This window comes from Eschrichtius robustus, chromosome 11, assembly GCF_028021215.1.
Source record: "Eschrichtius robustus isolate mEscRob2 chromosome 11, mEscRob2.pri, whole genome shotgun sequence".
NCBI classification, from domain to species: domain Eukaryota; kingdom Metazoa; phylum Chordata; class Mammalia; order Artiodactyla; family Eschrichtiidae; genus Eschrichtius; species Eschrichtius robustus.
In genome coordinates this window covers 109003558-109022947 of record NC_090834.1, presented here as the reverse complement: position 1 = coordinate 109022947, position 19390 = coordinate 109003558, and the positions used below count along the sequence as shown (strand labels likewise).

At 60.5% G+C, this 19390-nt stretch overlaps 3 protein-coding genes across 4 annotated transcripts; 1 reads left to right on the top strand and 2 right to left on the bottom strand.

The window, feature by feature from the left end:
* Positions 1-219: 219 nt before the first annotated feature.
* Positions 220-6335, bottom strand: TBC1D10C (TBC1 domain family member 10C). The gene is made up of 10 exons (XM_068555291.1): positions 6057-6335; positions 5646-5824; positions 4798-4897; positions 4465-4572; positions 4271-4377; positions 3953-4067; positions 3195-3260; positions 2880-3069; positions 1163-1317; positions 220-863 (listed from the first exon to the last, which is right to left on the bottom strand). Exons 2-10 carry the CDS (start codon positions 5795-5797, stop codon positions 516-518), a joined length of 1341 nt encoding a protein of 446 aa, XP_068411392.1. The 5' UTR covers positions 5798-5824; positions 6057-6335; the 3' UTR covers positions 220-515.
* Positions 6336-7072: 737 nt separating this feature from the next.
* On the top strand, positions 7073-10414 carry PPP1CA (protein phosphatase 1 catalytic subunit alpha). Its single transcript, XM_068556760.1, has 7 exons — positions 7073-7214; positions 7745-7876; positions 8029-8259; positions 8898-9002; positions 9447-9670; positions 9753-9887; positions 9967-10414. The coding sequence occupies exons 1-7, from the start codon at positions 7160-7162 to the stop codon at positions 10075-10077; spliced, it is 993 nt and encodes a 330-aa protein (XP_068412861.1). The 5' UTR covers positions 7073-7159; the 3' UTR covers positions 10078-10414.
* Positions 10415-10603: 189 nt separating this feature from the next.
* Positions 10604-16760, bottom strand: RAD9A (RAD9 checkpoint clamp component A). 2 transcript variants are annotated; one of them, XM_068556759.1, is made up of 11 exons: positions 16617-16760; positions 16461-16531; positions 15881-16009; positions 15326-15440; positions 15139-15238; positions 12785-12891; positions 12585-12694; positions 12431-12495; positions 12202-12339; positions 11227-11434; positions 10604-11138 (listed from the first exon to the last, which is right to left on the bottom strand). In XM_068556759.1, the coding sequence occupies exons 1-11, from the start codon at positions 16648-16650 to the stop codon at positions 11043-11045; spliced, it is 1173 nt and encodes a 390-aa protein (XP_068412860.1). In that variant the 5' UTR covers positions 16651-16760; the 3' UTR covers positions 10604-11042. The 2 variants fall into 2 exon arrangements, with proteins under 2 accessions (XP_068412860.1, XP_068412859.1); XM_068556758.1 differs by having other exon boundaries at positions 12585-12891.
* Between the last annotated feature and the right edge of the window lie 2630 nt (positions 16761-19390).

Here is a 19390-nt window from a genome sequence, read left to right as displayed (position 1 = left end):
CAGCTTACCATTGGCTCCTGTTGCTGGTAAACACCTTCCAGCAGCCAATGGGAAGCCTCAGTGTGCCCTGAGGAGCCAGGGCTGGACTAGGAGGGGCGGGGCTGTGAGGGGAGTGAGGGCCGGAGGGGAAGGAGCAGCTGGTCCAGGGTTGAGGCTGGAAGGCATTCCATCTGACTGCATACGGGCTTCTGCTCAGACTTTATTCCAGGCCTCCCCAGGAGCCTTGGGGTCCCCTGAGCCCAGCCCGTGCCCCTAACCTCACCCTCCTTCAGCGCCAGCTTGATGCTTGCAGGGGCCCAGGCACCAGGGCAGCTCCATGGGCGGATGATGGGCCTGGGTCCCCAAAACCTCACTCTCTGACCTTCCTTCATCCTCAAGCCTGACACAGTCCACGGGAAAGCTGAGGCATCCATCCCGGCTGTAAAGTGCGGGGCCTACTTTGAGGCTGGCATCCACCATTCAGGCAGTTGGGGTTGGGGGACCCTGAGTCTCTGGTACCCTCAGAAGTGGGACCTTCAGAATCGGGTGTCCAGAGAGGAGGTGGAGCCTCGATGGGACCTGGTGGGGCTCTCGATACGGGGGGCCCTGGACCGAGTCAGCAGCCCATGGAAAGTCTTGCCTCGGGTCTGGGGCTTGCGCCGTGGCGGCCTGGGCTCCTCCGGGGGCTGCACCACGATGCGGGGCACCTCAGGCCTGGTGGCTCCCCGGGTTCCTGCCAGCTGCTGGGCCTCAAAGATGGCTTGGGCCCCAGGCAGGCGGGCCTGCGGCCTCGGGGGTGGCCCAGATGCCGATGCGGGCAGCTGGGCCAGCTGGGTCTTGATCTCCCGCTGCAAGTCCTGTTCGGACAGGGCCACGCTGTGCACCTATGGGGAACAGTTGATACTGAATCTGCCTGGCCTGGGGGAGGGCAGGAAGCGATGAGATCCCTGCGGGGCGGGCAGGACACAGCCGCAGGAAGTGGCTGAGGGCTGAGGGGCTGACAGACAAAGAGACTAAAGGAGCCACAGAAAGCCACTTGGGGCCTGGGGTTTCCACATTCTCTGCTGCTCAGAGGACAAGAACTGAGCCCCGGTTCTTACTCTGACTTCCCCCTCTGGGACTCAGTTTCCGCAACTGTGCAGGGGGGCTGGGCCATTGCAGAGGGCGGGCAAGGGGCACCCACCTGGGGCATGAAGACCTCCTCCTGCAGCTGGGTGGGCGGGATGGCTCGAAGGGCGCCGAGTGTCTCCAGGAGCCCCGGGCAGGCCAGGCGCTGCTCAGTGGTGCCCAGTGCCAAGCGTACCAGTGTCAGCCCCACACGGAACAGCACCTTCACACCTGCAGGCCGGGGGCTCACTCAGTTGGGGGGCCAGCCCTGGGCTTCCTCAGTCTACACCTGAACCTGCCCTCAGCCAGACTCCTTCCACCCTCCTGCAGCTCTGCTGCTGGGAGCCAATGACTGAGAGCAGGGTGGCAATCTGAGAGCACTGGCCAGCATGTCTCAGCGGCCACAGACACTTCTGGGCAGAGCAGCCTGCCAGGAGCCAGGGGCTACTGAACGCCTCACGCCAAGCCTTCTCATTCTGGGCCTCAGTTCCTCGTCCCTCCAAGGAAGGGCTGGGTGGTGACGTGAAGGCCTTTCCAGCTCAGACCTGTGACCTTCTGGTTCTAGAAAGATTCTAGCCAGAACTCCTCACCTCTAAGCCAAGAGCATAGGACACACATGCACATAAACACGCACACACGCACATGGGTGTGACCTTGGGCCTGTTCCTGGAGCCTCAGAATTCCTTCCTGGTAGCCTCGGGTCTGCTGAGAACAGCAGTCAGGGGACCAGTGAGGTCTGGTGACAACTGTGACTTGTAAAGGGACAGCAGTGACTACTAACGGCGTCACCGTTATGAAAGGGAGCCTGAGGCAGAGAGCAAGGGTAGCTCAGCCACCCTGACGGGGGACCCTGCCCTGCCCCGCCCTCGAGGTCTGAGTCTGCAGGGGAGGACATGTAGATGGCGACTTGGACACCCGTGGCCAGAGCTCTAAGCCAGCCTGAAGCCAACTGGGCATACAGCAGGTGCTCAATAGATGTACTGATTGATTTCTACCATTTTTTTGGTCCAACCACCCTGCTCTTGGCCTGGCACCTCTCCCACGTCCGCACCCCCAAGTCAGTCGTCTGTAACCTGGCCTCTCCGCCTCCACACTGGCCGTTCAAGTTTGCCTCTTCCACAGAGCAGCCGCGAGCACCTTTAAACGGCACTCTCCTCCTGCCGCCCCCCTACACTTTGGCACATCCTTTGTTTTATTTTCTTCACAGAACTTATGACAATCTATAAATATCTTGTTAATTTGGTACCGTCACCTCCCATCCCCACCTCCACCAGAATGTAGGTCTCACTCACTCAAGTGGCCCTGGCTTCCACCAGAATGTAGGTCTCACTCATTCAAGTGGCCCTGGCTTCCAGAGCAGCGCTGGCCTCCGAGAGCGCTCACCAAGGGCCCGTGGGGCTCCATCGGCCATGCCCCCACTGCGCCCAGTCCCTGAGCTGTCTCACTGCTGTGATCTCTGCAGCTCCTGCCCTATCTACCTTGCGGAAGCGCCCCCCGACTCCAGCCCTCCCCCAAGGAGATGGTGCCCTCCCTGTGGTGGTCTCACTGCTGGGGGTGAGGGCTATCATTCATTGCATTGGTGATCCGTGGCCAAGGGCTGGGCCGTTTCCCCAGAGCCACAGGGCGCTGTCACCCTCAGCACACCCCAGCACCCAGACCCCAGGCCAGGACTGGCAGTGGCGGTGGGGCAGAGCAGAGCTGGCACCCTCATCCCCTCTGCACACCAGGCACCCGAGGCTCCCGGCCCCAGTTCCCACGCCTGCCCCCGCCCACCTGGCCAGCCACCCACTCACCCTCGCTAAGGAAAGCGTCCCAGACACGCAGCACCGTGGGGAAGGGCAAGGAGCGGGCGAAGAGGCACAGGAACCACTCGGGCAGGTAGAGCAGGGGCCCGACGCCCACCTGCTGCAGGTGCTTGTGCACACGCGGGAGCAGCCGCCGCAGCAGGGCCGTGAACACCTCGGCGTCCAGCCGTACAGCCTCCTGTGGCCACATCCATCAGCACCTCCACACCCGGTCCCCAGGTCCCCACCCAGTCCCCAGGCCCCTCCCCACCCCCCCGCCCAGCCCCTCCCCCTGTGCCCTCTGGCCCCATCCCAGCCTCTCACCATATGGGGCCCGTAGTAGCCAGGGAGGTAAACCTCGCAGATCTGTACCAGGCACCAGAAGGCCTCCTGGGGGCGGGCACAGGCCTTGAGTGCCCACCGCAGAGGGCACCACGGAGGGGACCGCAGGGCGGGGGAAAGGGGCGCAGGGGAGGGTTCGGACACCATCTGGGGTGACTCTGGAGCCAGGAGCCTGGACTCAGTGCTGGGGCTGGTGGGGAGGGGCAGGTCTTACCAAAAAGCTTCCCGTTGCCCAGATAGAAGCCTACCAAGGGGTGTAGGGAGTTGGAAGTCACAGGGCTCAGGGGGTTGAATTTGAGGGTCACAGGGTAGGGGCTCACTGGTCAAGGCTAGGGAGGGTCCCAAAGTTCAAGTCTTGGGTTCTTGGGGTCACTGGGGTCAGGAATCATGGTCACAGGGTTCAGAATCAGAAGTCATGAGGTCAAGGTAATAACATCCAGACTCCTAGATCATTGGGGCAAAGGTCAGGGCTCAGGGCTCCATGTTCCTGCAGTCAAGGTCGTTGGGTTTGAAGGTCGCTGAGATTGGTGGTCATGAGGCCCTGGGTCACTCACTAGGACAGGTTTGGGTAGGAGTCAAGGATCCCAGGTCCCTGAGGCCAGAGTTCCTGGGGATGGAGGGGTCATGGGTCCAGGGCACAGGATTACTAGGTCCCTAGGTCACCAGCGTTGGGGGTCATGGATCACTGGGGTTAGGGGGTCAGGGTCTTGGGTCCCCGTAGCAGGGTTGAGGGCACTCACCTCTGGGGGCAGATACATGAGCAGCACGGCAGCCACAGGGCCTTGGGCCTGGCAGTAGCCCTGTTCCGGCCGATACAGGGTGTAGGCCTTGAGTACCTGGAGGAGCCCCTGCTGCCTGTGCCAGAAGACCCCATTAGGGGCCGGTCCTCCGGGCTTCCCTTCCCCACCCTCTGGCGGCCCTTGCCCAGGCCTCAGCCCCCCGAGGGCCTTGATGGGTCCTCTGAGATGCAAAGATATAAAGCCGGGGCGGGGCGGCACTAGGCCAAAGCACCTGGGGGTTGTGGGGCTGGGGGTCCCTGGGCATCACTGGCCTCATACCCGTGACCCTGGGGTGACACAAACATCTCATGGAGAGGGAACTGGCGGTGCAGGTCCCTGCCGATGGTCTCCATCCACTGTGGGTCCCCAGGGGCCTCAGCCAGCTCCTGTGTGTGGACAAAAAGGTGGATGTGAAGGCCCAGAGTGGTGAAGGGCCAGGGGAGGGGAGGTGGGACCCCTGCCAGTTCCCTCACCTGATAAGTGCCACGGCTGTTCTTCTGACACACATGGGCCCCGCACAACAGGGGCCAGCACCGGGCCCGCAGGGCCGAGGGGATGCCTTTCCGGCACTGCATCTTTACCTGTGGGTGAGGCCAAGGGACCCCGTTAGGCCAGCCACGCCAGCTTCCCCTGCTCCTGTCGGCAGGCCCCAAGCACAACCTGTCATCAGGCAAGAGCCACTTTGGGTAGCAGGGAGAAAAGGCAGGAGGTACTGGGACACGGGAGGGGTGAATTTTGCCAGGGCATGGGCCGAGGCAAAGGGGGCTGAGCCACGGAGGCCTGGGTGGGACCACTCTCCCCCTTACCTTCTTGTACCGCCGAGACATGGTTTTCTCCCAGTGTGAGGTCATCTCCACCCACTTCATCTCCCGCTGGCGGATAAGGTCTGCAGGAGGGTGACCTGGCCTGGGGACACATGGCACAGGCATCCAGGCGCTGGGCAGCTGTTACCCAGAGCCCGCGTCCGCCACCCTTCATGCTACCTGGGTGAGCCTAACTCCTGGCCCTGGAGATCTCTGGGAGTCTCTGGGGCGGGGTGGTGACCTGTCACCCAGGAGTTGCCAGTGGTTGTCATGGGGACAGGAAAGGATGTGGCTCCGATGTGGGTGGAAGCAGGAGAGACTGAAGGGGGTGTGTAGGTGTGTGTTGAGGGAGGGGCTTGTTGATTGTCCCCCAGGATAGGGACACAGACAAGTCATCGGGGAAGCTGGGTAGACAGAGTCCTGGACTAGAAGCCAGGAGTTGTGAGTTTGAGTCTGATTCTGTCTCTGATCTGCTGTGTGACCTTCCTATCTGTCTCTGGACTTGTCTTCCTGTCTGTGCATTGGGAATGGAGAGGATTGGTGGGGGAAGAAGTGTGGGTTCTGTGATCTGGATCTGGGATTCCTGGGCCAGATTAAAAGGGGCAGAATGTTTGGCCCCAGAGGTGGGTGGAAACCCTCAGAGACTGGGAGTAAAAGAGACATACAGGGACCACCCCCCGCAGCCCTGCTAACCTTAGAATTCCATCTGGAACCCGAGAAGGGATGATACTGGCTGAGTCCCCAGACCCTCCCAGGACCCTCGAGGTTGGACCTCACCCTAGAATTCAGCCCTCAGCTCCCACCCTTATTCCCAGCACCCCACCGCCCCACCCCATCCCTTCCCTACTTACCCTGGCTCTGCTGAGCTGCCTCCAATGAAGCCATAGCGGTCAGCCTGGCGATATGGGCCGGGCCCACTCAGCTCTGAGTCAGACCCCAAAGAGCTGGAGTCATCCTGCAGCTCACCAGGCTGCACCAGGTCCTCCCCCAGGGCCTGGGCCATAGTGCCGCAGACCCCTGATGCCACAGGCTGCAAGATGTGGGGAAAGCCAATGTGAGAGGCAGCTCCTAGCCAGCCTGGTGCCTGGGCTCCTATCCAGCCAGGCCCCAGCCCCAGGACCTGACTGCGTGGTCAGAGGGAGCAGATTTCAGGGTATCTCTCCAAGCCCCTTCTGTCCCCTCTTCTCTTGTGGGGTGGGGGTGGAGCATGGGCCCAGAAGTGGCAGAAAGGCCAGGCCCCTATCCCCTGCAGCCCAGCTTACCTCCTTGCTGCACCTCACCTCCTCCTCTCACTTCCTCCTCAGCCACAGCTTCGGCAACCAGCCGGGGGGCCCCTCCTAAGTGCGTGGCGGGGGGGGGGGGGTAGTTACCCCTTCCTGTCCCGGGCTCTTCCGGCCTGCCCCAGTGGCCCTGGGCCATGGGCTCCTCCCACCATCCCGGTGGGCTGGGTGGGTGCAGGCTTGGGTTCCTGTGCTGGGTGTGATGCGGCCAGGGCCTGCCAGAGGTAGAGAGGGCAGGCTGCCTCCAGATTTGAGGTCACTGGCACGTAAAACACTCGATTCAGGGTCCAAGGAGTATCATGGTGTATTTAGTGTTTGCTCTTTACAAAGTAATACTTTCAATATGCACACAATGTAGCATTACTATGCTACTCAAAAGGCAAGGATGAGACATTACAAAAAATAATAATTTAGCATGCACCACAGGCAGTGTGGACCAAAATGAGCTCGGAGTTCAGCAACAGGTGTCTGGATCTACCTAGCCAGTCGCCCGAGGGCCCCAGACTCAGGAGGTAGAGGTCCTCTGTGAATTTGAGGCTCTTACTATCTCTGAGCCTCAGTTTCCTTTCCTGCACTTCAAGGGCTTAATCTGAACTGTTTGGGGAGACCCAGTGAGTAACCGATGAGGTCACACCACCTTCCCGACCAGGACAGAAGTGGGAAGGACTGCTCAGCCCCTGAAAGAGAAAAACAACTTCCACAGTACTTCCGACCGCACCTCCTCCTTACAGCGGAGGGTAACTCCTCAAGGGCGGAGCTAGGCTTGACCTCACCCCATGAAGCCCCGCCCACCGAGCAGGCTCCGCCCCAGACACACGAGTCAGTCCAAGTCCCGCCCCCTGACCGAGGCCCCGCCTCCCGGGCTGCCGCGACCCCTGCGCCCGGCGTCCGGCGGAGGCGCTAGAGCGCTGGGGCAGCGGGCGGGGCGGGGCGGGGCGGGCGGCCTAGGAGGCGGGGCGGGCGGCCTAGGAGGCGGGGCGGCGAGCCGGGGCGGGCGGAAGAAGCGCGAGGCCGGAAGGAGGCAGCGGGAGGGCGGGAGGCAGGAGCGGGCCCGGAGCTGCTGGGGCCAGAGCGGCGGCGCCGCCATGTCCGACAGCGAGAAGCTCAACCTGGACTCTATCATCGGGCGCCTGCTGGAAGGTTGGCCGGGGCAGGGGAGGTGGGCGCCGGCCGCGCCCTGGTCCCCTGCCCGGCCCGGAAGTGGCGCGCGGGTGGACTTGCCCCTCCCAGGGCCAGCTTAGACTGGGCGGGGACGGGCCGCGAGGTCCCGTGGCCGCAGGTGCCCCCCCTTCCCAATCGCGGCGCGCCTGGGAGGTCTGGGGTTGCTCCCCTTGCCAGAGCAGGGCGGGGGGGCGCACGGGTTGGCCAGGGCTCTTGGGGTGAGAGAGAAATCCGAGAAGCCTAGCCCCCCCCAAGCAAGGGGTCCCGTGTTCTGAGGTTTTGGCAGGCCTCCGCGCACAGCAGTCCCCTCTCGAGTGTCTTGAGGGTAGCTGGGGGTCTCGTCCCTTGAGGCTTGAGGCGGGGGTCCCAGGAGGCTCAGCAGCAGCAGCTGCCCCTGGGCGAGGCGGGGCCCGGGAGGCCCAGGCGCCTCCCCAGAAGTGCCTATGGGGCCACCCATGTCACCCACCCTCTTCTTGCCTGAGGGTCCTGATGCCTCATTCCACTCCCAGTGCAGGGCTCGCGGCCTGGAAAGAATGTACAGCTGACAGAGAACGAGATCCGTGGTCTGTGCCTCAAATCCCGGGAGATTTTCCTGAGCCAGCCCATTCTTCTGGAGCTGGAGGCACCCCTCAAGATCTGCGGTGAGCCCCCTGCCCAGGCCCCTTTGCTTCCTGAAAGTGGGTACCCCCCCCACCAGCCAAAGTCCCTGGATCTCTCCTCCCTTGAGCCCAACCCTGGCCCTGGGTTCAAGTTTAGACTGCACCTAGTGCTGACCTGGTTCTCTGGGTCACAGGCGACATCCATGGCCAGTACTACGACCTTCTGCGGCTGTTCGAGTACGGCGGCTTCCCTCCAGAGAGCAACTACCTGTTTCTGGGGGACTACGTGGACAGGGGCAAGCAGTCTTTGGAGACCATCTGCTTGCTGCTGGCCTATAAGATCAAGTACCCCGAGAACTTCTTCCTGCTCCGTGGGAACCACGAGTGTGCCAGCATCAACCGCATCTACGGCTTCTACGATGAGTGTGAGTGGGCTGAGCATCTGGGGCTGAGCGGGTCCTGAAGGGCTCTCCCGGCCATTCAGTGCGACCCTCGTGTTGACCTGGTGGCTGGGGTAGCAGTGTCTGACGAACACCTGCTAGACTGAGCTCCGTGAAGGCAGGGCCGGGCCAGTTCACGTCTCTCCTCCCTGCCCTCCTGGCATGGGTCCTGGTGCTCAGGAGGGACGTGGTGAATGGCTGCTGACTGAAGGGCTGCCAGCATTCTAATGCAGGGCCTTGCCTGCCGGCACTCCCCTCCAGTGCATCCGCTACTTAAGCACTTAGGATGCCTGTCTGGACTGGGCTCTGTTGGCCAGAAGCTGAGAGAGACCAAACCCGGTCTTGGCCTGGCTCTGCTCATGTGCAGGGGCGTGGGTGCCAACCCTGAGGTTGTTCCAGAACTGGAACTCTGGGGTTCCTGTGGACTCGGCTGCTTTAGAATTCCTCCTGCGAGGCAGTGGGGTGAGGGTTGGCGGGGCAGGGTGGGGGTTCCCTTCTTGCCTTCCATTCTCTTCTCCCAGCTGTGTCTGAACAACACACAATGTGCCCTGGAAGGCCCAGAGACCCACACTGAGGGTGGGGCAGACAGGCCTTCTCGTGAGCCCTCTCCTTCCTCTGGGCAGGCAAGAGACGCTACAACATCAAACTATGGAAAACCTTCACCGATTGCTTCAACTGCCTGCCTATTGCTGCCATTGTGGATGAAAAGATCTTCTGCTGTCACGGGGGTGAGGGCGGCTCTGGGCCGCATGGCAAGGGAATGCTTGGGCAGGATGAGCCTGGCCACATCCCTGGGGCATTTGGGACAGAAGTGTTAGCTGGAGGACACGTTCTCAGCCACCTGGAACACCTCTCCCTGGAGTCCTGGTTTGGATATCACTTCTTCCACAAAGTCCCCCCGCACCCCAGCGTTAGGCTGCACTCACTGTCGTGTCGTGGCCTCGGCTTCTTGCGTGGAGTTTGCTTGTCTTTCTCCAGGGAGCGCTGTGCTCCTTGAAGGGACAGGGACTTGAAGAGGCAGAAGGCGATGAGCTCTGCCTGTCTAGGCTCCCAGGAATCCAGGAGAGGGCGGAGGGTTGGGGGAACAGAGGCTGATTGGCAAAGGCTTCCTGGAGGAGGGAGGGCCCTTGTTTTGAGGCTTGAGGAAGTGACCTGCCCCCGGTGCCCTCCAGGCCTGTCCCCGGACCTACAGTCCATGGAGCAGATCCGGCGTATCATGCGGCCCACAGACGTGCCAGACCAGGGCCTGCTGTGTGACCTGCTGTGGTCTGACCCTGACAAGGACGTGCAGGGCTGGGGCGAGAATGACCGTGGCGTCTCCTTTACCTTCGGAGCTGAGGTCGTGGCCAAGTTCCTGCACAAGCACGACCTGGATCTCATCTGCCGGGCACACCAGGTGGGCTGGCAGCTCTGGTCTGGGTGGCAGCGGGGGACGGGCAGCAACACCTGCTGGACTAACTGCCCCCACCCCCGTCCAGGTGGTAGAAGATGGCTATGAGTTCTTTGCCAAGCGGCAGCTGGTGACACTCTTCTCAGCTCCTAACTACTGTGGCGAGTTTGACAACGCAGGCGCCATGATGAGCGTGGACGAGACGCTCATGTGCTCCTTCCAGGTGGGGTTGGAGATGGGGACGGAAGGGGCGGGGGGCCCATGGCTCAGCCCCATGAGCCTGACCAGCTTGCCTCTTTTAGATCCTCAAGCCCGCCGACAAGAACAAGGGGAAATATGGGCAGTTCAGCGGCCTGAACCCTGGAGGCCGGCCCATCACCCCACCCCGCAACTCCGCCAAAGCCAAGAAATAGCCTCCGTGTGCCCGCCCTCTGCCCCAGATGGTGGATTGTACAGAAATCACGTGCTGTGAGGGTTCGTGCTGGCCCCCTAGGGCCGCCTGTCACAGGGAACACGGAGCCTTGGTGTATTTTTCTTTTTTTTTATGAATCAATAGCAGCGTCCAAACCCCCAGGGCTCCTTCCACCTGCACCTGCAGTGGCTGCAGGCAGGATCCTGGGGCTGAGGCTGCAGCTCAGGGCAGAGCAGGGCCAGATTGTGGGTCTCCAGCCTTGCTTGGCCTCAGGGCTGGCAGCCGGATCCTGGGGCGACCCATCTGGTCTCTCGAATAAAGGTCAAAGCTGGATTCTCGCCATGGCGTCTGTCTCCCTTGTCCCAAGTGCCGTGCCTGGCGACCCTTCCGCCTAGGGCCACTTGGGAGGCTTGCTGGGCATGGGGCCCCAGCCAGGGAAACACCAGCCACATGCTCAGGTCACAGGGGCCCTTGGAATTTCCAAGCCAGGGCCAGAGAGTTTTGGAAAAGCAAGCAAGACAGTGTGTACCGGCCACAGGGGATCCCCGAGGTGTACCCAGGATTTGAGGGAGGGACAGGTCCTGATCGGCAGAGAAGGTGAATCAGTAGGGGCCAGCAGCCCCACCGTGGTTTTTCCTTAGGGAGGTGGGCTTAGAGAAGGCAGGCCCCCGACCCTGGCCACACAGTTGGGATTAAGAGGTGAGGGACCTCCCAGCAGGTGGCAGCGCAGCACCAACACTGGGAACAGACATGATGGACTGGGGGCTGAAGGGAGACGACAGGACCCAGGCCAGTCACACATAGCCGAGCAGGGCCTGGGGGAGGCGGCAGGACCAGCCAGCTGAGCTCCAGCACAGCCCACCTCTACCACCCACCCTGGAGGAGAGCTGGCCCCGCCCCTGGTTGGCGCTGGGAGATGGGGAGGCTGGGGCTTCCTCTGGTCCAGTCCTCCAAGGACTTCTCGGCTCAGCCTTCCCCCTCACTGTCTTCAGCCAGCACGGGGCTGGGGCCCTGGGGAGAGTGTGCAGGGGCCAGGATGGAGCCAAAGAACAGCGAGCGGAACTGGCGAGAAAACAGAGGAAGCCGAGTGAGCTCTGGAGGCTGCTCCCTCCGCCTCCCATCCCTGCCTCCGTCTCCAGCCAGCCCCTACCTTCTTGGGTGGGGGAGTCCCAGGCACGGTGCTGGGCTCGGTGTCATCTTCCTCCTCTGAGTGGGAGCCAGGGCTACAGGGGGGCTGGAGGCCAGGTGAAAGGGAGGTGGAGGGCAGTGTCCGTGAGCCCTCACTGCCCACGGTGGTTTCCATGGCGATCATGTACGAGTCAATGTCGTCAAGGGCAAAGTCGTCCAGGTGGGGTGTGCTGTAAGCAGAGACGGTGTTAGCAAGGACAGGGAGAGAAGAGGGGGAACAGAGGCAGGGCCCCACCTTGGAGGGCTCAGCGGGGGGCTGCAAAAGCCCTGTGACTGTTGGTGACCTCTTGGTTTTATTACTTCCTGATTTGGTGGGAGGGGAGAGGATGCCTGGGGTTAAGTGGCTGCTTCCTGGAGGGGGTGGACCTGGAATCCTTTCATCAGAGTTGAGGTAGAGGCCTGAGGGAGGCATCTTGGGGGCCGGTTTAGCTCAGCTGGGGGAGGGGAGCAGCAAGTCCTGTAAGCTGGGCCACCTGGGGCCCAAGCCTGCACCTTCCCAGGGGACAGGAACTGGAGAGCACTGGGGCCCAGGGACAAGCTGGGCGGAGGGCCAGGCCAAACTTCCTCTGCTTAAACTACACTGGGCCCAACCTCCCCAACCCACCTGCCCTTTCAGCCGCCGGCTTCCCCAGTCCCAGGCAGCCCCCGGCTTCCCGGCAGCCCTTTCCCTCCTCTGGCCTGGGAGGAGGCTTGGAGGGGAGGCCTCAGCCAGAGAAGGAAGCCAGCCCGACCCTGGGGACACTTCCCTGGGTGGGGGGAGTCTCTGAGTACAGCTGCCCGGTAAGGTTGAGCCTGCAGGGCTGGACGCTGTGAGTGCTGCAGGGGCTGGGGCCCAACAGGAAGTGGGGGGAGGGGGAGGCGCAGACGCTGGAAGCAGCAGGCTCCCCAGGGTGCACAGAGGTGGGGAGGGGGAGGAGTGGGTGGGCAGCGCTCTCACCTGTGAGCCTGAAGCTGAGGCGCTGGCCGCTGGAGCTCCGGGGCACGTAGGTCCTGGGGGTGCGGGTCCGGCTCTGAGAGCGTGGCCAGGACAAAGTGGCCGTCTAGCAGAGAGTCCTTGATGGCAAAGATGGCTGGCCTGGGCAGGTGACGGGTCCAGGCAAGGTCAAGGCCCTTTGGCTCCTGGCATCCCAGAGCCCTCCCCTCCCTGTCCTGAGGCTGGGAATTACCTGCCCGGGCCATCGAAGTAAATGCTGAGAGACAAGTTCGCTGAGTCAGCGAAGCTCAGGAGCCCCTGGGGAGGGAGAGGCAGAGCAGTGAGGCCCCGGGCGGGGCAGGGAGGAGCGGGTAGACGGGCGGTGAGCGCGTGGGGGGCAACCTCACCCGGAATTCCTTGAGGCAGAAAGTGATGGCCACCCCTTCTTGGGCCTGCAGCTGCTGGAAATCCTCCCCCCCGATGCTCATCTCGGTCACCATGGCTTTGACGGTGCTGTCTGTGGGGACAGCAACAGGAGGAAACCTGGGCCCTGCCCCATCCCAGCCCATCTCTGCCCCCTGCCCCAGGCCATGTCTGGCTCCCTCACCTGCCTCCTCCTGGTAGCTACGCAGGATGACCCTGTGGCCACGGCCAATCCCCAGCGTCACTTCGGCCAGCGCAGGGGGGAAGGGCAGAACAGCCTCCCCCAGGACCCTGTGAGGAGGGCACAGCATCACCCCAAGACTCAGCCCCACCCAGTGGCTTCGCTCTCAGGACCTGAGGCGGGACGGTGACACACACCAATGTCCAAACGGAACCAGGCCAGGCCTAGCATGCCCCCAGGGAGGACAGGAGCGGGACACGGTCCCTGCCCCGTCCAAGGCTCCCAGGCTGTCGTGGGAGAAGTCCACTTGCAAGAGACGGGGCAGACAAGAGCAGAGCCCGCAGAAGACAGCAGGAAGCACGGGCTGTTTGCGCTGAACCAAACCGGGCAGGTGGCACCTGGCCACCCAGGGGTGGGAGACCATCCCCACACTGTCTGCATAAATGCGGCCTTCAGAGAGAGCCCTCAGATCCTTGTCTAGTAAAGACACACGCCGATAAACAGTTACAGGTGAAATAACATCTGGAATTTGCCTCAAAACACTTGGGACAGGAACTGGCGTCTGCTTTTATATGAATTTAAAATTGTCCATAAGAAAAAGAGAAACGGGGGCTTCCCTGGTGGCGCAGTGGTTAAGAATCCGCCTGCCAACGCGGGGGACATGGGTTCGAGCCCTGGTCTGGGAAGATCCCACATGCCGCGGAGCAACTAAGCCCGTGAGCCACAACTACTGAGCCTGCGCTCTAGAGGCCGCGAGCCACAACTACTGAAGCCCGTGCGCCTACAGCCCGTGCTCCGCAACAAGAGAAGCCCCCACAATGAGAAGCCCACACACTGCAACGAAGAGTAGCCTCCACTCACTGCAACTAGAGAGCCCGCGTGCAGCAGCAAAGACCCAACGCAGCCAAAAATAAATAAAATAAATTTAAAAAAAGAGAAACACTTGCTTTTTTTTTTTTTGTATTATGTGTAACAGAGACAAAACTATTTAAGTCAATAAACTTTTAAGGAATTTCACATGTTCTGATTCTTTCCACTGCCAATCACCTCAGTTCCTCCAAGCTCATAATCTTCAAGATAAAATAGCCCTTTCAGAAATAAGCTGTCATGTGAGTCAGCCCCCAATTCTCTTAGTTGGGCTTCTTTGATCTCCAATGGAATATGGACACACGTCAGAATTCCCCACCTGTAATCTCTGGGATCCAATTTCCTCAAGCAATTTACTTTAGGACCATGTTTAGGGTCAGGAGGTGGATCTGCCTGGTCCTGAATTTGACACCCTCTAAAAATGTACTAGGTTCAAATCATATTCACTCCTAAGCCATCACACCCTAGAACAGTGCAGATCGCTGGGATAGGCCAATACCTAAGATAAAAGAAGTCTGACTGTTTTTCCAACGATGTAGGTTTACGGAAAAAGCCCCATCAGGATAGATCTCAACACAACTGCTCTTTTCAAAGAAGAAAGAGAAAGAAAAATCCTCAAAATACAGACCACAGATTGATTCCCTCTTTCTCTACCCAAAGGGATCCTGGGCAGTGCTGTTTCAACAGAACTCAGAAAAACAGAAAGTCAGGACCCAAAGGGACCTTGAAGTTACCATGTCCTGCGGCTACAAAAAGAAAAGAAACACAAGACCTTGGGTTACTTGGATGCAAGTGGCACCCAGCGTGTGGGCGAGTGGGAGGGGAGCCACTCCTCTCTGCTCTGGTCTTCACCAGGGACCTTTGCATCTGCTGGAGTCTCCTGGGTACCCTGCACAGCCCCTCTGATTCCCCAAAACAGCTCCATCTCTACAGCTGCTTATTCAGACAGCCCTCCTGGACCATGACTTCCCCGCCTAGCCTCCTTCCTTGGCCTCCTGCTGGGACCCCTCAAGGCTAGAGCCCAGCCAGGTAGGAAGAAGAGAGGCTGCCCTTGAATGGGGATCATCCCAGAAGGATGACGAAGCCAGAGAAGGGTCATGAGTCCCTGAGCCACAAAAATTAAGGGACCTTCAAAGGTGTTCAGGCCAGAGAAGACTCGAGGGCAGGCCAGAGACCTGTTCTCTGACAGAGGAGTCAGAATGGGTCTGAGTGGTCAGAAAACCAAGTCAGACCTTTGAGGTAGAGAATACAGACTCCAGAAGACAGTGAGGAACGTGGAACAAGGGAGCACCCAGCCCCTCCTCACTCCAGCCTCTGCCCTTAAAGAGCCAGGCAAGGACCTGAAAGCAAACCAGGTTGGATGAACTCCTTGAGGTCCACAGAAACCCTGTAGGGCAAATGGAGGAGGTGCCTTCTTAAACTGACCGTTGAGGCCCAAAGAAGGAAGAGAGAAACCTAGGCCTCAGCTTGCAACCAGGGGGCGTGCTCACCTTGCTGGGGCACGGAGCACGTGGGGGCACACGGCTGGGTCGAAGACAGCCTGCAGGGACTCGCAGTCCTGGAAGGACAGGTTGTGAGTCTTCCTCACCCCTGGATGGGCAGACAGGGTCTCAGTGGGCCTCGCCAACCTCCACCCCACGCCGCAAGGACGACCTGGCCAGCCAGCTGCTCGCTCACCGTATTTGCAGTACAGCTGAACTACCAGGCGGCTGCTCCTGCCATTCAGGGAGATGCAGCATTTCTCCACGGTCTTCTCCAGCATCGCCAGCGAGCGGAAGACTGAGAGGAACGACTAGGCGATGGAAACACATCAGCCCAGGCCTGCGCCCCCACCAGCCAGCTCTCACGTCCCCTTAGGCTCTGGCCCACCACGGGCTCAGCACTGTCACACCGGGAAAGGACTTCCCCCACACACAGACATTTACACCCTTCCAGGCCTTCGTTCATGCTGTTCCCCTTGTCTGGAATGCCTTGAAAGACCTGCTTACCTTTCAAGGACCAACCTGAATGTCACCACTCTCTGCAGGTCCCTGGCAGAATCAATTAGCCTCTCCATATCTCCCATTACTCCCTGTGGATGTCCGTACTATGCCCCTGTGCTGCATTTTGCACTGGATTGCTCCTGCATACATTTCTCTCCCCAGCTGGCACCTACTGTGTGCCTCAGAGCAAACGCACTGTGGTAGAGGTTCCTGGGGGAGTGCACTGCCACTGCTGAGGGAGGGGCCTCACCTTCATCAGGATCTTACAGCGCAGCGGGTCCTGACCAGGGGTGGCCGCCTGGTACTGCTGGAAGAAGAGCGGGGCAAAGAGGAAGCAGGCATAGGCCGAGCGGGAGGAGTTCACGGTCCGGAGGGAGAGCTGGGCCAGGAAAAGCAGGGAGAGGGATGCAGTCACCAGCAATGTCAGGCCCAGCCCTCTGGCCGGCTTCTGCTCACACACTTGCCCTAATGTCCTCCACTTCCACCATCGTCTGCTGAATCCCTCCCTCTCCTTCCAGTCAGCGGGTATCTTCTCCGTGAAGCCTTCCCGGAGGGCCCCTCAGCACCGCTCCTGCAGCAAGGGCCCTACACAGCCTTCAGCGCCGACCCCACCCGCCCCCGGGCACTTCAGGGAGGGCAAATGCTCTCAATTCACACACTGGTCTGGGAAGATGACAGGGCTCAAGGTGACGTCCCAGCAACAGGGGAGGAAACTAACTCAGCAGACAAATCTGCCCACCGGCATCCTATCTGACGGGGGCGAGACTCGAGCCCAGGTTAGGGCTCCCTGTGGGACTCTCACACCCCCCCCCAATACCGTGGCTCCTCACCCCGTCTTCCAGGGGCTCCAGGTAGAGTTCGTCCCCGATACGGGACAGAGAGTGGACGGCCTTGCCGAGCACTGCGGGGAGGAGAGGAGAAACACTGGTTTGCTGGCGCCTTGGGCCGTCCCACGTGCCCCCAGCCGCCGTCTGGCCCCAACTCACCCTTCACGTTGCTGCCCGTGACCAGACACTTCATGCTGCTCCCCGCGGCCGGGCTGTGACAGGCGGCGGGCCCCGGCCTGGACCCCAGATCGCTGCTCCCCTCCGGGTCTCCCCTGCCGCCGCGGATGCCCTGGATTCTCTTCCCGCGCACCGCCCCCCGGAAGCCCCGCCCCCGCCTCCTCATTGGGCCACACGCCTGCACCTCCGTCACGTGAGAAAAACGCTCGCCGGCTACGCCGTCACGTGACAGAGTCCGTGCTCCGGGGGGGCGGTCACGTGATTCGGGAGCGCCGGGCGCCTTTCTGGCTTGTCTCTTCGCGGGGTCCGGGGCCTCCCTCGGCCCTTCAGCGCCCCGGGTGAGCCGGGCCTGTCAGCGGGGCCCACCGCGGCTGCGCGCCCGAACGCAATGCTCTCAGAGGGTGTGGGGGAGCGAATCCGGAGATGTGCGGGCGAGCCCGCCTGGGTCACTAATTTAGAACGGATTTTCTGGGCGTCTGTCGGGGGTACGGGGTCGAAGGCAGACCGTCGCACCCAATCCGAGCCGGGGACACGCACAGAAGCAGCAACCACCGGCTCTAAAAAGAAATTAAAGCACGTTGCAGCAGGATCCCGGGGTGGGAAGTGGCTGTTCGCTCTGGCTTCGAGGATCCTGCGTTGACCCCGAAGAAGAGAAGATTCTCCGGACAGAAAGGGGTAGAAGGGTGTGGCTGGCAGGGGAAGGCGAGAGTAAAGACTCAGCGGTGCATGGGGCTTTGCCCCCGTTGGGAGGGAAGTGAGTCTGTGAGAGGAGGGGTGAGCGCTGCCAAATGATGAGGGTGACTAACGGGAAGCGCTGGAAACGTTTTCTGAGGGTAGACGCATGCGTATGTGGCCCTTTGAAAAACGACCAAGGCACCGTGCCAAAGGAGGGGCTTCATCGGCGGGCAGGTGTTCCCCTAGTCCTGGGCCTCAGTCCTCCGCTGCGTGAACTGGAAGGGAAGTCCTGGAGGGGCTCCCTGACCTCTAGTTCCCTGCAGCACCCAGTGTGCTTTGAAGGGCCCTGGGCACCACTGCGTTCCTTTAGTGCCCATCTGGACTTGCCCCTCTGGTACTGTCCCCAGTGAGGAGGCCGTGTTTGTCTGTGGGCCCCTTGCCCTCCTGCTCCTGGCCTGCAGTTCTGGACCCCACTTTGTTTCTTCCTCTCCTTGCCCTCAGCTCTGCTCCCTCAGGAGCACTGGGGGAGGTTATTCTTGCCTTTTAGGGGGGTCCGTGTAAATGGTACCACCTCTACCCAGACATTTAGGTCAGTAAACCTGGAGTCATCCTTGACCCCATGCTGTCCCGCACCCTACATACTACAAGCCTCCAGCAAGCCCTGACTGCTCTGCCTCTCACACAGATGGCAACTTCGTCCTCCTCTCCCATGTCCACGGCCATCGTCCTGGCTCAGGCCACCATCATCTCTCACCCGAATGACTGTGGGAGCTCCCTGGGTGGTTCCCTGTCTCCTCCAGTGCTCTCTCCAAGCAGCATCAATGTGACCTTCCTAAAATGTCAATTGTGTCATGCCTCTCCCTGGTGTAAACCCTGCAGTGGTTCCCAATTACTATACTTGCCATCAAATCTAAACCCCTTGGGGATTCCCTGGCAGTCCGGTGGTTAAGACACCACGCTTTTCACTGCTGAGGGCATGGGTTCAATCCCTGGTGGGGGAACTAAGATCCAGCAAGCCGTGAGTCCTGGCCGCCCCCCAAAAAATTCTAAACCCCTTACCCCAAACCTGCAGGAAGGAGCTGGCCCCACCCTTCTCTCCACCTGTCTGTGGCCTTCCTGTGCAGCAGAACTGGCCCCATCAGTTCCCTGAACCAACCACATCCTTTTCCACCTTGGGATCTCTGCAAAGCTGTTCCCACCACTTGGAATGCTCTTTCCCCTTCTCCCATGCTGGCGCCTTCTCTTCCTAGGGCTCAGCTTCAGTTGCCCATCCTCAGATAGGCCTTCTCTGCTTCCCCCTCCACCCCCACCCACCCGCATTGTCTAGCCAAGCCCTTGCTCTGGGTCATCCACAGCACTTATCCCAACTCAACATTATTTCATAGTGTCTACTTCTTTAATGCCCCTAGTATGTCAGCCCCATGAGGGCAGGGACCTAGTCTGTTTTGTTTGTTACTGTATCCCTCTGCCTCCCACAGGGCCTGGCCCTCAGCAGGTGATCAGTAAGTATGCGTTCAGTGAATAGGTGTGTGACCCAAGTGTAGCTGAGTTGCCTCTGGTTCCCTCGTAGCACGTAGCACGGTGCTGTGATGAAAGGAACAAAACTTCCAACCTCTGCCCACAGTCCCACAGTCCAACCCTTCCGTGGACGATAGCTGTCTCCCCACATTATGTGCAAACCCTCCCACCCAAGGAACCTAGCATTCGTTATTCTCTTCCTTACTTTCCTCCTTCTCTCTGGATCTCGCCCTCTCTCTTTTTATTCCAGTGAAAATCAGCAGAGCCTTCACGGCTTCTCCACCTCTTCCCCACAGCCATTGCCGGAGCAGCCTAGCTGGAACAGAAGATAGATGCCAAAACTCCTTGGAAGGCAGGGAGGGGAAGGTGTGACTAATCGCACACCCGTGCCTCTGCCCCTGACACCTATGGGACCAGTAGGGTCCTGTGGCCTCAAGGTCTTTGGAGCAAGGCCCCCGGGGGAGGGAGAGGGAGACATAAATGCTTTAGGACTTTCTTTTCTTTTTTTAAAAAATATTTATTTATTTATTCGGTTGTGCTGGGTCTTAGTTGCAGCAGGCGGA

Coding starts and splice junctions, on each gene's coding strand:
- RAD9A (XM_068556758.1), bottom strand. CDS start 16,650: ATGAAGTGTCTGGTCACGGGCAGCAACGTGAAGG. Junction 16,532..16,616: donor CACGGGCAGCAACGTGAAGG/GTGAGTTGGGGC, acceptor TCCTCCCCGCAG/TGCTCGGCAAGGCCGTCCAC. Junction 12,340..12,430: donor TACTTCGATGGCCCGGGCAG/GTAATTCCCAGC, acceptor TCACCTGCCCAG/GCCAGCCATCTTTGCCATCA.
- TBC1D10C (XM_068555291.1), bottom strand. CDS start 5,797: ATGGCCCAGGCCCTGGGGGAGGACCTGGTGCAGCCTGGTGAGCTGCAG. Junction 3,261..3,952: donor TCATGTATCTGCCCCCAGAG/GTGAGTGCCCTC, acceptor GCCCGCCCCCAG/GAGGCCTTCTGGTGCCTGGT. Junction 864..1,162: donor AGGAGGTCTTCATGCCCCAG/GTGGGTGCCCCT, acceptor TGTTCCCCATAG/GTGCACAGCGTGGCCCTGTC.
- PPP1CA (XM_068556760.1), top strand. CDS start 7,160: ATGTCCGACAGCGAGAAGCTCAACCTGGACTCTATCATCGGGCGCCTG. Junction 7,215..7,744: donor CATCGGGCGCCTGCTGGAAG/GTTGGCCGGGGC, acceptor TTCCACTCCCAG/TGCAGGGCTCGCGGCCTGGA. Junction 7,877..8,028: donor GGCACCCCTCAAGATCTGCG/GTGAGCCCCCTG, acceptor TCTGGGTCACAG/GCGACATCCATGGCCAGTAC.